The sequence below is a fragment of the Desmodus rotundus genome, chromosome 2 (genome assembly GCF_022682495.2).
Source record: "Desmodus rotundus isolate HL8 chromosome 2, HLdesRot8A.1, whole genome shotgun sequence".
In the NCBI taxonomy this organism is placed as follows: Eukaryota; Metazoa; Chordata; class Mammalia; order Chiroptera; family Phyllostomidae; genus Desmodus; species Desmodus rotundus.
The window spans coordinates 188,382,480-188,398,876 of NC_071388.1; the positions used below are offsets into that span (position 1 = coordinate 188,382,480).

General features: G+C 42.0%; 1 protein-coding gene across 2 annotated transcripts in view; it reads right to left on the minus strand.

Annotated features, from left to right (window-relative positions):
* Window positions 1-6,880: 6,880 nt before the first annotated feature.
* The window catches only part of LANCL1 (LanC like glutathione S-transferase 1), a 34,807-nt gene continuing 25,290 nt past the window's right edge, over window positions 6,881-16,397 (minus strand). For both annotated transcript variants that reach the window (XM_053919035.1, XM_053919033.1), the window contains exons 6-10: window positions 15,707-15,853; window positions 13,102-13,284; window positions 11,124-11,300; window positions 10,581-10,653; window positions 6,881-9,988 (exon numbers count right to left, since the gene is read on the minus strand). In XM_053919035.1, coding sequence (XP_053775010.1) covers window positions 9,912-9,988; window positions 10,581-10,653; window positions 11,124-11,300; window positions 13,102-13,284; window positions 15,707-15,853 — 657 coding nt within the window. In that variant the 3' untranslated portion in view covers window positions 6,881-9,911. The remainder of the gene's footprint in view (window positions 9,989-10,580; window positions 10,654-11,123; window positions 11,301-13,101; window positions 13,285-15,706; window positions 15,854-16,397) is intronic.

Sequence of the window (16,397 nt, forward strand, 5' to 3'; positions counted from 1 at the left end):
AATGTATAGAGAGAGGGAGAGAAACATCAATGTGTGGCTGCCTCTCGCACACCCTCTACCGGGGACCTGGCCTACAACCCAGGCATGTGCCCTGATTGGGAATCGAACCAGCGACCCTTTAGTTCGCATGCCAGCACTCAATCCACTGAGCCACACCAGCCAGGGTACTAGGAGAATTTTTAAAAAGCAGTAAAAAAAATTCAAGTTCACTCTGGATGCTCCAATTTCCCTATAAGGAGCTCATAAAATAATAGAATGGTTAATGAGTTGGAGCGGAGTGTTTTTCTTCTATTACTGTGTACAAACTGCAGGTGAAACATTCTTTGATTTCTTGGGCTACATGCTCACAGCGCAGTAACAGTTAAACTAATTTCTGATATGTCTCATCTCATTATACATCTATGCAATAGTCTCTTTCAATTTTAAATTGAGCTTCAGGGAAGATTAAATACTTAGGTATTCCAGTTTGTATAAAATTTCCAGATCCACTCAAATTAGACTTCCTCTGTCTAAATGACCCTAATCATTCTAATTTAACGAGATGAAGCTTGTTTCCTTTCGACAGAGCCTGTCATGTTGAATCTCACCCATGGAGATGAATAGCGTGCCAAATGGGTAGTCAGTATTCCAGATGCTGCCTTGTCACTTCCCAGCAAAGTTATTAATAAAGTCAGTTGCTTCTTGTCTTTCTTTTTAATCCTCTAATATTGCTGAGAATATAAACTTCCTTTCTCCTCATTAAGATATGGTAATTTAAAAGTACAGTCCACTGGCGGCTGCAGGGGGAGGTGATTTTTATAAAAGTACCTACGCATCGTGAATGGTACAACAGGGACCCGTGAGGCAATCGGAGGCTTGGTGGGACTGTGGGTGGGAGTGGATGGGAGAGGGTGGAGGAGGACGTGAGGGTAGTGACAGAGCTTTGAGTTTGAGGGTGCGTCGTGCATGTGTGTGTGGGGGTGGGTGGGTGGGAGGGGACTGAACAGTGAAAGAGCCATTTTCTTCACTTTGGGCTGGAAATAAAAATACACATGGGAAGGGCTACTGTAACAGCTACTTGACTAAAATGGACCTGCCCTAGCTGGAGTGCAGGAGGAAGCTGGAAGGCATCTTGATTCACCTGCAGTGCACAGCTTTGCCCCACCCGGTGGCAGTGGGAGCGATGTCTAGGCAGCGACCACGTGCCGAGGTCCTCTGGTGAAATTTTACATATCTGCCCTTGTGGCCCTGAAAGGAAGGTGTGTGGTTGGAGAGCAGAGGGACCCTGGTGCTGGAGAGGAACAGGAGCCTGGAGACGGAGAGCCCAGAAGATACAAGGCCTGATCACGGGACACTCTTCTAGATAAAGATACACCTTTTCAGGCATCCCGGAAAAAGCTGCATTTCTTTGGTATGAACAAATGAGAGATTCAGAACTGGGAAAAAACCTAATCATATTAACAATAATTACAAGAATTTTCCCGTGTGATAGCCTCACCCATCTCTTTCAAAACACTTTAGGCTTGGTGAATTTTAAGTGAATTTTCCTTCAATAAAAACCAAAAACACACCACCTTGAGCTCCCTTTGATCTTGCCCTCTCTCCTTTTAAAACAAGGGGATGGCTTTTGTATTTTCTAAAAGCGCAAAGGTATGGTTTAATATTGCTCTTTAGAAAGAAGAGGGATATAAATAATTGGCATAAAGTGAAAAAATAAAAGTTCTGGTCTTCAGCAAGCAGTCTCCCCTGGCATCATAAATAACACACATTGGAATAATCTCATATATCCAATCTTGCGCTCTCCTCTCCTGTGACTTTGGCTCTAGTTAATATAACCTGACATCCAGCTTAAATTGCTTCAAACTTTGATGTGGAAGGAATTGATTGACCATTAACACCATGTTTGATTTGAAGTTACTACTTCTAGCATTTCCAATACGTTTGAATGCTTATGTGGATTTTTTTGATGTAGTTACCATTTCCTCAAATGTCAACAGAGAAACGCTATTCTCGATGCAAGTATTTTCCTTCCCATCATCATTATTAAATTTTTCAAGTTCATTAACAATTGAAATGATTAAACTGAGCTCTACTGACATCTGGTGGACAAAATCTGTTTTTCTTTATACCACCAACTCCGTAATGCTCAGGTTTTGCTAACTAGTTGGTTACTATTAATTAAGCCAATCAATCAAAGCTGTACTAAATGAAATAGAAAATAGAACTAAGCTAAACGCAAGATCATTAATCCGCATGTAATAAACCTAAGTAAGGGTTTCTACGTCCGTTGCGCCAGCTGGGAGGACCACATTTCTGTTTGGTGACTTAACACTTTTTCTGAGCGCCCTCACTGTGTTGGACACAGCACATACACAGCGGGGCCAGCACTTGGACAGGGCTCCCCCTCCTTGTAAGGACCAGAGGGTCTGGTGGGGAAGACATACATCTAAACAGATTATTTCAGAAAGTATTCTATCCATGGGGCCTCCTCTTACCGCAGCAAGATGTGGTGATGTACCTGTTGTTCCAAGAACATCTTTGTGGAGGAAATAAACCTGAGCGGCTTCATTTTCTCCGTTAGGTGATGCATGGATTTACTCTGTACTAGGGATTTTTCATCGGCCTACAAATACGTGTCTGCGTGCATTCTAAAATACAACAAGAAAAGAGCAAATTGTAAATTAAGTGCCTACAGAACGTATCACGTTAACCTATTTTTATTCAAATTAATTTTTCTTCATTTAGTTTAGTGGGTCTCAAGCTTGACTATGTTCTGAATCATTGGGAGGAACCACTAAAGCAGATTGCTGCCTCCCACCGCCAGAAGTTCTGCCTTAGTAGATCCTGAGTGGGCCCTAGATTTTGCGTTTCTAACAAGTCCCAAGTCATGCTAAGTCACGTCACTGCTCCAGAAACTGCACTTTGAGAACCACAGACTGAGAATGTTAATTCGCCTTATTGGCTTGAGAGCCCAGGCAGTTGGTAACTGAGTTAGGAAATTCAGGTGAAGGGCCAACTTACAGGCATGAGTGGTAGGAAAGATGATACCATTAAATGGGCTTTTTAAAAGAAAACAGAAGAAAGGACCATGAAAGTCAGACCTACAAGATGATCTTTTAATGCATTTTAATAAAATGTGAATGCAACTCACTCAGTGTTTAACTGGGCAGGTGAGAACTTGTAAAATGTAAAATAGCACATGCTATGTATTCACTGTTAGAAGAGGCAGAAAATGCTTTGGTTATGTGAGCCATTTAAATGTGGATGGATTCCTAGTACAGAGCACTCAGCACTTACGAGAACAGGAGTAGGACCACATTCATATCAGCCTTTCAATTTAGAAGAACTAATGGGTTTTTCCTATTTCCAATGAAGTGTCAAGCTTCCTGGGTCAGTCCTGTTGTAGGCACTGATGCGTCCCCGGATAAATGACCTCTGAGATACCACAGACCCGTGTCACTTTATGAAATTCTCATTTAGGAAACACGGCCAATAGATGATGGCAGTTAGGAAAAATGACACTGCTAGTGTGCATTTATTACTTGGAACATGCTAAGAAAAAATACGGAAAAAAGAATGAGATTGATCTGCTTTTGGGTTTTAAAAAACCTTTAAAAAGTTGGCTGGCTAATAATGCGATGTCTCCTTATAAATTCCAAAGAAGGGGCAGAGGGTCTAATTTTCCTCATAGAAGCCTTCATGATTCCAGATGACTCAAATTAACTCTTTAGTATAGATATATTCCATATGATTCTCATATTATCAGAAGCATATGACTCATTGGGTAAAAAAGTTTCTAAATCCTTGGTAATTTTCCCATTAAAATTATAAATACATAGTTGCTGCAAGGCCATTTCTTTCACTTGCTACAATCACTACCACAGAAAAGGCATCACCTCAAGGCCACGTCCCTTGACATCCTGTGGAACTGTGTCTCATCAGAACCCAGACCAGTCATTCAAGCTCTGTTGTGCTTTGCTCTGATTCACACCAATGGTTGAAAGTTGATCCTTCCAACTTTATCCGCCAGCTCCAGACCCTCCATCCTTCTCCTCTCCTGAGTCAGGATTCCAGTGCTGGGTTATCTGGTCCCATCAGACCTACAGTAAGATCTGTGGACAACAGCATGGGCGTTGTCTGGGAGCTTGTTCCAAACGCAGTCTCTCAGGCCCCACTGCACCAGCATTTTAGAATCAGTGCTGTAAGACCCCAGGTGGTCTGGATGCTCACGTGATTGAGAAGCGCTAACCTCAATGTTTTTGTTTTTTAAACTCACACACTTCCATCTTTCTTCTTCCATTACCCACCCAAAGCCGGTCCCGGTGAGGTTCCATATCATATTGAAATTACTTGTTCATACTTATCTCCAGATTTAAAGTCTTTTGTGAGGCAGGTATTATCTTTTCCTAGGATTTGCTAGATGCTGTACTTAGGATATTCTAGCAGCAGTTCATATTGTTTGGGTTGAAGTTCTTCAGATAAATTACTAATAGCAAGCAGATTGAACTATTCTTCCAAAACATTTGCATTTGAACAGGATTCCTGAAGGAAATGAACTTACCCCAAGTCATTAATAATGCTAATGGTCGGAGTTTTTGAGAAGTCAACTAACTGAGTGGAAATAACGTGGGGAGCAAGTGATGTTTTGTCCTCAAATTTCCCTCCACCTCACCCATGTCTACTGTGGCCCGACTGGAAGAACTCTCAGCACTTCTGGGCTGGCTGAGTGGCTTTTTACGTGTCTTCTCCATGCAGGACTATAAACTCCAATATCTCCAAATACAGCCCCAAAGCACAGGTCCTGCTTTGGGAAAACTGGACACAAGTCCTGGGCACTCTTGAAACTAGCCTTTGGTTGCAGGAACAGAGAGCAGGGGGTGGTTAACAGGAAGGTTAGAATACACTTCCTTGCAACTGCTCGTCTCATAGTCAGTCTTCTTCACCAGACGGTGAGTGGTCAGCGTGGGGAAGTCTGTTCAAGCACAGTGTCCCAAACCCACCCGGCACCTTGCACACAAACATGCGTGTGTTCAGTGAATTGAGGCGTGCAGTGGTTGGAAAGCACTGCCCACGGCATGATTCAAAAACATGGTGTGTCTGCAGCCACACAGACAGGGCCAGAAGTTTGGATCGTACCGGCAAGGGGGTGCGCGTTCATCCCTGAATGTCGAATCCTGAGACGTCAGTGTTAACCTTTCACAGCGAGCCACATCAGGATTTGGGGGTGGGGGTGTGTGGGTGACAAATGCCTTTCTTAATATCCCAACTCCATCAGAGAAATTAGGCAGCTGTGACACTACTTTACACATGGGTTTATCCAGAATTTTGCCTTTCCCTGCATAATGACCATGGACCTCACAAATGCTTTCTCTAATACTTATTTGTAGAGCGATAGATAGAACACTAGCTGCAGATTTAATGTCACCAGGGTTGTAATTTGCATGTGGTTGAGAGGTTAACATAATGCAGAGATGTGGAATTAACTGCTTCACTATGAGCAGTGGTGCTGCTAAAATCCATTTCTCTGTTCTCATTATTTCACCTCTTGGTTTATTGTGTTTGCTGCTTTCTCTCATTACTCACAAAATTGTCAAATAAGTCCCCAAGGATGCACTCGCACAGGCTTCTGGAAAACAGTGTTTCAGTAGTTTACATAATGGGCCCGACAAAGCCAACGTGTTCTCCATTGTAAAGAAGCCAAGGTTCTCTCGCTTTGTGTATTGACCCTCAGCTTTAGAAGGAAGAGGGCGAGTCTGGATGAGGAACAGAATGAGCAAGCAAATTATCAAAGGACTGACTGTTAGGCTCTTCTTAGTTTAAATAACGCTTACCGGAGTGGAGAATTCCTGAGACTTTTAATAACACTGGCTCCACAGTGGGAACTATCCAGGGAAAAGAAATGACACGAATGTTATTATTCTATTCAGGGTGTATGAGGAGAAGGAAGGAGGTGAAGGTCTTCTGTAATGCAAAGTTAGGGGGGAAAATCAAACTACTACCATTGCTAAATTGCAGGAGACAAATTACTTCTTTAGGTTTTGTTTGTTCATGAAATTACAACTGTGGTGCAACTTAACGTGCTTGTCATCATTATTGTCCTGGTAGGAAGACGAGCCAGAGAGTGGTAAAGCGCGGAACAGCGCCAGCTGGCCTCACCAGTTGAACTGTGAGCTCGTGGAGAGCAGTGGGAACGCACCGAGCGTCACTTCAGAGCCTCCGGGCGGCCTCTGCAAGGCACTGTCCTCTCCACCCTCTGCCCACATCTAATGATGTAATACCACTACCATCTATACCTTCATTCAGTGAAAGACGTGGAATCAAAATGTGAATTTATCTTTAGTATTACGAGTCATTCAGACAATAGACCAGGGGTATCAAGGACATTTTAATCATATGCACCCAATGACAAAATCTAAGTCAGGAAGGAAAACAATTATTATAATTTGGCAGATCTCTGTTGTGCTAAGTGACACTACATTGCTATGTCATGGAAGTGAGTGATTCCAAGTCACACCAGGTGATTCAGCAGAACTCCTTTCCAACCTCCGCATGTATACTTTATAATTATGCCACATTTCACCTCTCCCTCTATTCCAAGTTCCTTTCAGAACTAGTCAGCTGGGAAATCAGTTTCTAGAATTAGGCCTTTAGTTATTAACCACGGGGTGGATTCTCATGTGTATTACACACTGCTCTGCTTGAAGCCTTGCAGATTCTTCCTAATTCTATAATGATCGGATTAAAAATATTTTCCTCTAATACATCTCTATTTTCAAAAAGTATTGCAAATATTGTCTGACCAACAATGAAGGAAAAGTCAGACACAAACACTAGGGAATGCATGTATTGAGAAAAAGCCATCCTTTAAACCAAAGCAAACAAAAAAACACAAGACTATATATAGTCTTAATAAAATTTTATTGAGAACCAGTAAGTTAAATCCTTTACAGAACATAGAAATATATATCCCAGCCCTTCCCAATAAATGGCAATATACCACTGGGGTGAGTTCCCTGAATACCCCAAACAATTTGTTTTATACCTGTCGTGGAGAAACAGCTCTACAGCTTAGCGATACAGAAATGGGGAGCTCTGACCTTTTCTGGGAAGCAGAAGGGGAATCAATTCAGTATGAGTAACAAGGACAACAGGTGAGTTCTAGTAGCCAAAGGAGTAGATGAATAAATGTCCACTCTTCACATTTTGCATTTCAAAGTCAGCTAGTAGAAGGCAGGGCATCATAAGATCAGACAGAAATGAACCTGAGGACATAGGAGCAGAGGATCTCTGTCCACTCATTTACATAGGGAAGTGGTAGTAAGGAGAGAAAACAGCCTTGGATCTGCTTTTACCCAACACTCCCATCTCCAATGAAGGCATCTGTTGCCAAATAACTGGAACTGATATTAATGATGAAAAGGGAGACATGATGCTGAAGGTTAAAGACTGACAACTTGTATGAAACCAAAGCCCGATGGGGTTGATGACAGTAGTTATGATGATGTTAACATTTTTCCACGATGGAGAGTTACCTACTGCAACTTCCCATCACTGCAGGAACAGAAACACAGACAGAATAAATGAACACTCTGCAGCAGGCTCTTACGGTTTGACTCTAGGCTTTTCATGGACGCAAGAGACACTATTGAGCTTTCTGGGAGGCAACTTTTGGGAAGGTTATTTTTACCAAAACCAAAAATGTACAGGGGGAAATGATGTAACAGAAATACAAAGGAAATGATTCCTCTTCCTTTTAAAACTAATTAGTGTAAAATTTTCTTCCAGTTTCTAGCATGGTGTTAGGGTAGTGGTCTTAGTTGGGCATTTGCCCAAGTTTAAAATACTATCAAATTTCTTTGCTCTTAAGCATAAAAAAAAAAGGCACATATCAATTCTGTCAGTTTTATAAGTCCTAAAAGCACCCTCCTCCTCAAGATGTGGTACCTGAAATGTGTTTGTATTGATAAATTTGATGATGGATAAAAGGAGCCAGACTGTAATTTTAAGTATTAACAAGAATCTTATTCAAAATGTTCTGTCTTGAAGTCTTCCTGGGTTAAATTAATCAAGGCATTTGGAGAAGCAATGTGATCAAGTCTCGGGCTGGGAGAAAATGTGTTTTATTCTGTTTCCCTTAGTAACTCTAATTGCACAGGACGGTAAGACATTTAACTAAACCAAATGGGCTTTATTCTTTCAAGTTGCACACCCAGCCGAAGGCAGATTAGCTTCACAGTGAATGCTGACACCACTGATCTGGAGAAAGGCAGAGCTCACACACAGCCCGTCAGCAGCACTGCGGAAACCTGAGGCACAAGGCTGTCCGCCCAGCACAGGTCACAGAGGACAAGCTAATCCGAGGATTTGAGCAGTGGGCTGTTGTTTTAGATCTATGGTTGGGAGCCTTTAAAGGGTCAGACAATTTCCAATAATATCTGCTATTTGGTGCTAAGTGGAAAGTAACAGGGGACTGGACCCACAGGGACCAGCACACACTTGGTGAGGGTCTGCTTCAAAAGCTCCAGGACAAAACAGCATGTTCTCAGGACGGAGGGAGCCGTGGGATGGACGCATTTAACATTCTTAGATCCTGTTTTTTCTAAAGCTGCAAAATGTTCTAAAGTCAGTCAAAATGTAGAAAAACAAAACCAGCCTGGGAAAGGAAGTGATGGAATGAGGAGGAATAGAAGCTGATGACTCCAAATATTTGTACAGATTTGAAGTGCCAGGCATTCTACTTCTACTATATAAACACCCAAATCTGAGGGCTCCGGAACTGATGAATGTTAAGCCCAACATGCAAAGAGGCAGGACCCATTTGTTCTAAGCATGATCACTGGTTTCCATCAAATGCTTAGTGTTTTTTCCCCTCAAGTTAATGGCTATATACATAGCACACTCCCTCCTTTTAAACAGAAGCAGAGTGCTGCATTACCTAGTGAAGAGGCCAGTGTCCAGACGGAGCGCTAGGAAGGGCAACATGGCTTGCCCCAAACAGCCAGCACTAGGGCGGAGTCACTGCCAACTAAGTAAACACAAGTCAGAGTTTCGGTCAGTCGGACAGGGTGGACGCAGCTCCTCAGTTACGACACAGCCACGCCCAGAACACTGGTTTCCTGATCTTATTCTAATTCTAGAGAACAAGCAAGTTTGAATAAATAGATACAAAACACACTAGCTTATTTTAGAATAAACAATAAACTTATTGTTAGCTTATCTAGAACTAAACATCAAATCAGAATCTTCACAACAACCACTGCATTTTAGAAATTTTTGATGAAAATGTTGGCTACAGCCCGGATGCTTTACTAAAGAAAGAGGCAAATTTCAAAATATGTTTCTCTCCAGTTTAAATAAGCATTGTGAATTTAAACAATGGCGTTTAGGTCCCTAAACTAGTTTGTAACTCCTGCAATTTTTGTCCTGGAAGCACAGAGTTATATTTTTGTCCCCTTCATAATCAACCACAGAGAAAAGCAGTGATAAAACTGTCCTGTTGGAGGGAGAACACTAAGAGCGGAGGTAGAGGGCAGTGCCCCACAACACCATATAGTCATCTTCGTTTACCTACAGTTAGTTTCTTTTAAACATGTTTAGAACAGTAACAGACAGTTATATTCAGAAGCTTAAATAAGAGTAAGGTTTCCTCCAACTGGTAAAATGTATATACACATATGCCCTCAAAATATCGTCTATATGGCCCAACTTCCTTTTTGGAAGAAAGTGAAGTTTAAGTTAAAAGATTTCCTGGGATATTTTAAAATAAAAGTAAATGATAAAGAAAAGGGAGTGAACTAAAGACACATTATGACAAAAAATCAACTAATGAAGCACACAGTCTGGCTGTTTCCTTGAAAGGCAATGCCAGCACTTAGCTCAGGGTCGATACACAGACAGGGCCCTGCAGTGCGGGGCAGCGGGCAGGCTTCCCTCTACAGTTCAAACGCAGGAAACCTGGCTTTGGAGGGCACCAGGAGGTCAGCCAGGAAGTATATTGTTCCAGCCATTCCTGAAGGAAGAGAAAGAGGCCAACGTTAGTACGCCAACGACTCCATCTTCGAGAGTGGCTTTACTTTGCACTATCAACATTACAATATTAATGGCAATGATTTAAATGAAGTGGGCATCTATCTGTATTTACATTCACTGCAGTTAATTATTAGAGGAGAACACTACTGAGGTGTTCAGCTACTTCATCCAGGTGGAAGACAGGAGGAGAGTGGAGCCAGACAAGTTCAAGGCACAGCCTGCCATTTACCCCGTGTGAGCCCCATGGGCCACTCACTGGTCTGAGCCTCAGTCTTCTCATCTGTGACATGACGATAACGCCTGTATGTTTTTGCTGAGACGATTTACGACGACTCCTGCAACATGACCAGCACGTGCCTGGCTCCATAATGCCGGTCCCCATTATGACCATAGTATTAGGTCTGTGGTAGTCCATGTGCTAACTGACTTTTAGTGTTGAGTTGTTGTATCAGGAAACAAGGAAGTAGTGTAAGAAATGATTTAAAATTAATTTGTTGATAAAGCTCCAATTTAAATACATTAACTACCAAGCAGAGAAGTAGGTGCTGAAGGCGAGTAACGGGTGAAAATACCTTCGAAGAGGGAGAAGGGGGTGTCTGGTGTTCTGCATCCGTGTTCTCCGTAATCTAAGCACCATTCCGCAAACTGAAATGGAGACCACGTTAAATTACTGTTGTGATTTCTTCCAAAGACCCCCAAATGTTGACAGAGACTGTTCCTAAGAATTATCCTAAAAAGTCAAACACTCTCTTCAAGGCAGAGAAAAGGGGTTAATGCAGAGAAACAGAGAGCCTGAAAGAAAGTACGAAACACCGAGGGAACTTAGTGAGCTGTCTGAGTCACGTGTCTCCAAGGTTAGCATAGAAGAAACAAAGGAATAAAGCCACCCTCCATTTTTCTTTCTCCCATAAATGCTGTTGAGTAGAATTATGTCCTTTTAAAAGAAAGCTAATTCCACTGAATGGTTTTGAAGGTTTTTTTTCAATAATAATTGTGTGTGCCTGTCCTATAGACATCATTTAACAAATGAATGAATGAATTCGGGTTAACCAGAAACCTTTCTACAGCCTCCGGGAGAGGGGAAGTGCTTTCTTTTTGTCAGTTGTGGCTCCTACCTTGCAGGCCCTATACAGGTACTTCATGTCCTGCGTGAGGTTGTACAGCGCCAGGAAGGCGTAGGCATTGCCCGCGGTGCCGTGGCACAGCCCGTACCCCTTCTTCAGCAGCCCGTGCTTCCAGATCACATCAGCACACTGATCGGCGTCATTGAGATATCGTTCCTCTCTGAACACCTGCAGAATCAAGGGATGTAGTTTTATTTTAAAGGGCGTGAAAGAAAATTCCATTGATATTCCTCCCTGATAGGAATGGAGGGGAGATGGGGGAAGGGAGGAGAGAGGGAGATGGGGGAAGGGAGGAGAGAAGGAGATGGGGGAAGGGAGGAGAGAAGGAGATGGGGGAAGGGAGGAGAGAAGGAGATGGGGGAAGGGAGGAGAGAGGGAAATGGGGGAAGGGAGGAGAGAAGGAGATGGGGGAAGGGAGGAGAGAGGGAAATGGCATGGCAAGAAAGGAAAAGGGATTTAGAGCCACAGAGATGTGTTACACCAGTGGGGACAAATTACAAAACCTCACTAGCTTTTTTTTTTAATAACGGGAGATGACCTTGTTTGCATGGTCTAAGTTCTATGTTTAAGTGTGTTTGTATATATGGGTATTATAGGTGAAGTGCATTATTCTTGAAATGCTATTAGACACTTTCCAAAGAACGCATGCTATCTTCTTGGGTAACAATGATGCCCTTCACTCTAAGGAAGTTTCTTTACCTATTGAAGGAGAAACTCTTTATAAAATTGATTATAAAAACTGATTTGGTTATCAAACACTGTACTGTGTCAGAAAAATGAGATACACCTTTACAATCTTTTGTGGACTCCAATCTCTTGATCGAAGACTTGAGGAATATTCTGAGTAGACATTTTAGCTCTCTCATTGCAAACTAAGTGTCCTTAAAAATAGAGCAAGCCAGTTTTAAAAGATCTTCCGAGTTTCTAAAAGTAAAATCTGACACACTAAAAGCTTATTTAACGATGAGATGCCAGTCTGTGGATGTGTAATATGTAGGTTTGGAACCAACAGACATAGATATCTTGGTTGTATCTTTACTACAGCACGCTTTTTAGAAGTGATAGTGGCATTTTTTATTATGGTAAAATATGCATAAAAGTTACCATTTTTATCACTTAAAATACACAATTCCATGGCATTAATTACACTCACCTGTTGTATAACCATCACTAGTATTTTCAAACTGCAACTCTGTATGCGTTAAGTGTTAAACCTGCACCCACCCTCCCCGGGTAAAACAGAAGTTACCCAGCTCCAGGTAACTTCTATTTTCTTTCTGTTTGAGTTTGCCTATTCTAGATACCTCGTATTAACCACAACCTCATTTAAGTAGAATCATACAGTATTTGTCCTTTTGAATCTGGTTTATTTCACTTATAATGTTATCCGTGTTCATACATGCATACTGTATAGTACGGATCAGAACTTCATTCTCTCATATGGCTGAATACTAATCCATTGTAGGTACACAGCACAACTTGTCTATCCATTCATCCAATAGTGAATAATGCTGCTGTGGAACACTGGTATACAGTGTCTGTTTGGAGCCTTGATTTTAATTCTTTTGGGTAAATACCTAGGAGTAGAATTGCTGGATCATATGTTGATTATAAGTTTAATTTTTTGAGAAACTGCCAAACCATTTTCTACAGCAGCTGCACCACTGTACACGCCAACCAGCAATGTGCGAGGTGGATTCCTTCTGCTTTTTAACTGAGTTCCGCCACTGACGCTATGATCTTGGCTGCTCTACTTGTCAGCGAGAGAGCCTCCTGCCCTGGGAAACAGGGGCTGCTCTGGTACAGATGCACACTGTGAGGATGAATTATACTCCATTTAGCAGAAGTGATCTTAGGTCTAACAAGGGATTTATCTATTGCTCTTTTAAGGGTTATGCATAAAACTAATTTTAACTGATAGAATTTTGTATTTTCCTATTTATTTCTAAAGCGAGAACGTTCACAGCACCTTGTAGGCCTGGATGAGCATGTAGATTACCCCCGGGGAACCGTGGCACCAGTGGACCAGCAGGTCGCGAGTGTCGCCCACACAGGGGGGGAAATTGCCAGAAGGGAACTTCAGCTGGCAGACATAGTCTACGCTGGGCTTCACCAGGCTGTGCAGCTTTGCGTGGCTCACTTGAAGGCAGGGCTGAAAATGAGAAAGGGGGTTATTGGTTCTGCTGGAGCAAATGGATCTTCCTGAGCTGCAGGAATGAGTTTTAAACCATAGAGAAAACATGACCAAAAGGTCCTGGAAGTCATTCAGAAGTTTTGGAGTCAACGCAATTATTTCACCTACTGGAACAAACTAAAACTACACTATCAGTTAACTCCTGGGCCGTATGCCCATATTATTTTTCAGTATTTGTTATCTACAAACATATAAGTAATTTTCCTAAGTCAATTCTTGAGAAAGTGAGTGTTAAGAGAAATTTAACACCTTATGCATACATTGAAGCCCAGAAAGAGATCCAGAGACAAACCAACCACAACTTTCATTTTTGCATTTAGATGTTTCCAGTGGAAGTGGATACTAACAAGTTAGAAGACTGGGAATCTAGATTCCAAACTGCTGTGTGATTCCAGATCAAGCCTTTCTGCGGGGGATTTGGAACTGGTACTTATGCAGGATGATTTTGATACAACAATGTACAGATTTATAAGAGACATTGACATAAGACATAAGTGTTGTCTTTGCCCCGCTGGGGGTGAATTTGGGGGGGGGGCAGTGGTGTGTAGCACAGGCAGAAGGCTGTGGTGGCAGGAACTAGGCCATACTTACAATAAGGTTTTCTCAGATACTGAACGTGCACTAAGTGCTTTAAGGCATGTGTAGATTTCCCTTTATCCAAAGATTATTGTTCCAGCTCAGTATAAAATGCTAATGTAGAATGAGTGGATTCTCCTCAAACTTGCAGGAATTTTCCAACATGGCCAAAAATATTTTGCTTTATGCTAATACATAGGCACCTCCTGGAATGAATTTTTAGGATTAAAAATAAAATAATTTAAAACATAATGATCTGACAATGGAAAACTCAGAACTTGGGTTTCCAGATTTCCTGCTACAGAGGACAAAACGAGGCAGAGGGTAAGATGCTCCTGTTGATCTACTTCAATGAAAGGTCATGTGGTTGCCCGACTGGTGTGGCTCAAGGGGCATCATCCCACAAAGTAAAAGGTCCCTGGTTTGATTTCCAGTCAGGGCACATGCCTAGGCTGCAAGTTTGGCCTGTGGATGAAGCGCATGCAAGAGGCAACCAATCGATGTTTCTCTCTCTCTTTCTCCCTCCCTTCCTCTATAAATAAACAAATGAACAAATAAATAAATAACAAAAATAAAATAAAAGTTAAAAAATAGAACGGTCATGTTGTTGTTCAGTCACTGACATGTGTGACTCTAACTCATCTTAAAACTTCAAGAGACGGAACTTTCTTTTCCTGAAAACTTTTGAAAATATGTATTTATTTCTGGAAATAGAGAGAGCCAGTGAGGGTATATGTCAGAAATAAGGAAACTTAAACCTAAACTACTTAAATCCCTAATTATAAAATTTTTAACTGGGAAGTGTAGAAGAAATACAACAGTGGTCTCCCATAACCACTAACCCTCAAAGTGTGACTCCGCATTTAAAAGCAATAATAACCTTGAGTTTCCCAGCATCACTGTCATTGTTTAGTTATGGGAAGAGGGCAGGTCTGACATTGACTTTGCATTATTACAGCCAGCTACTCAACCAGCGAGTAGTATGTACGTCTAAGCACTCATGTTGAACATATTAATGAAACGCTTTTCTTTATGCCACATTGTACTTTGGGAAGGTGAGGGGGACACCTTTGTACCATTAAAAATCAATTTCCTTTCATCATAAATTCTTATTCACAAGTGCCAATTTCTCCTTAAAGAGAGCTAAATAAGCCCCCGGAAACGATGCTCCCAAGAGAAGTGCTCTTCTGACCTCCCCTCTCAGATTACGCTGGCTGCAGTACATTCTACTTGTCCTTAGTCGATCTGACTTTGGCGGATGTTCCCCAATAGCATTAGATCTGAAGAACTGTTGAACAAAGCCTATTCAGCTATTTCTTGGGTAAGTTACACAAAATCCATCCGAAAGGCTCCTTAGCTTGCTCTCTATGTGAGCCTCAGGCAACATATGCTCGTTTTTTTTTAATTGATTTTGTTCTTACCTCTGGAATTTATTTCATTGGGCTGTGCCTTACAATGTGAAATAATATTCTTAATTTAAGGCATCTGCTGAAAGAGAAGAGCAGAGCAGAAGGCACTTCATACAGAAGTACGGGTCAGAACACTTCAGTCAGGACAAGTGGACCTAGGTAGGCAAGTGTGGTCATCCCCAAACCAAACGTCATTTCAAAGCACAGTGCCTTTTGTATTGATACACTTCAAATGCACCTTGGCAAGTATTCCTCTTGCTTGTCTAGGCCAGCAATTACAAGGAGAGGAATTCGGTAGTTGACAGAATGAAAACATGGAGCTGGGGCCCCTGTCTTCCGCCCTACATAGTAAAGGCAGGAGCACCGGCTGCAGTCTCACCATCATCACCTCTTACCTGCATCAGGAAGTAATAAATTCCTGCCAGGCCATGAGCAGCCCCCACATAATATTCTTGGTACCATTCATACATCAGTGGAGTCTTTGCTGTGAAGTTTCTTTTTCTAGCTAGGTTCTCTCCAGATGTTAAGACTGTTTCACAAATCTACAGGGAGAAAATCAACCAAAAAATGAGAAAATTAGAGTAAAAACCCTGTTGGTGGAGGTAAGGACCTTTTTGCACGGATACTGGGGAACATGGTGAATTAGATACCACCTTAGGCCATGGAAGGGCACAGCTTATTCAGCACTTAAGAGAAGTGTGTGTGACTATATTCTGTCTAAAAAGGGGAGGATATGGAAGATCTCAAACTCTTCTCACTAGAGCTTGCAAGAATTCACTTGCCAACGGAAAGCCTAACTGCTTCAGGCACCAAAGGAGACACCTGCACCTGCAAGGTGCAACTGGCCTGTCTTCTCAGAAAGGGCCTCTAAACTCGCCAATGGCGGAACTTCTTATTGAGTCACTCTCTGCAGTGTTTCCAACAGCACTCAGCATGAAGCTATTGGTCCTCTGATCAAGCCTGACCTTCAGAGGTCAATATACAACTTCCAGCTACGTAGGATAGCTAACTGGAGAAATAAAACCAACAGTTCAGGCAGACGGTAAGTGGAACCCTGAAAAGGCTGCAAAAGCACAAAGACATGAT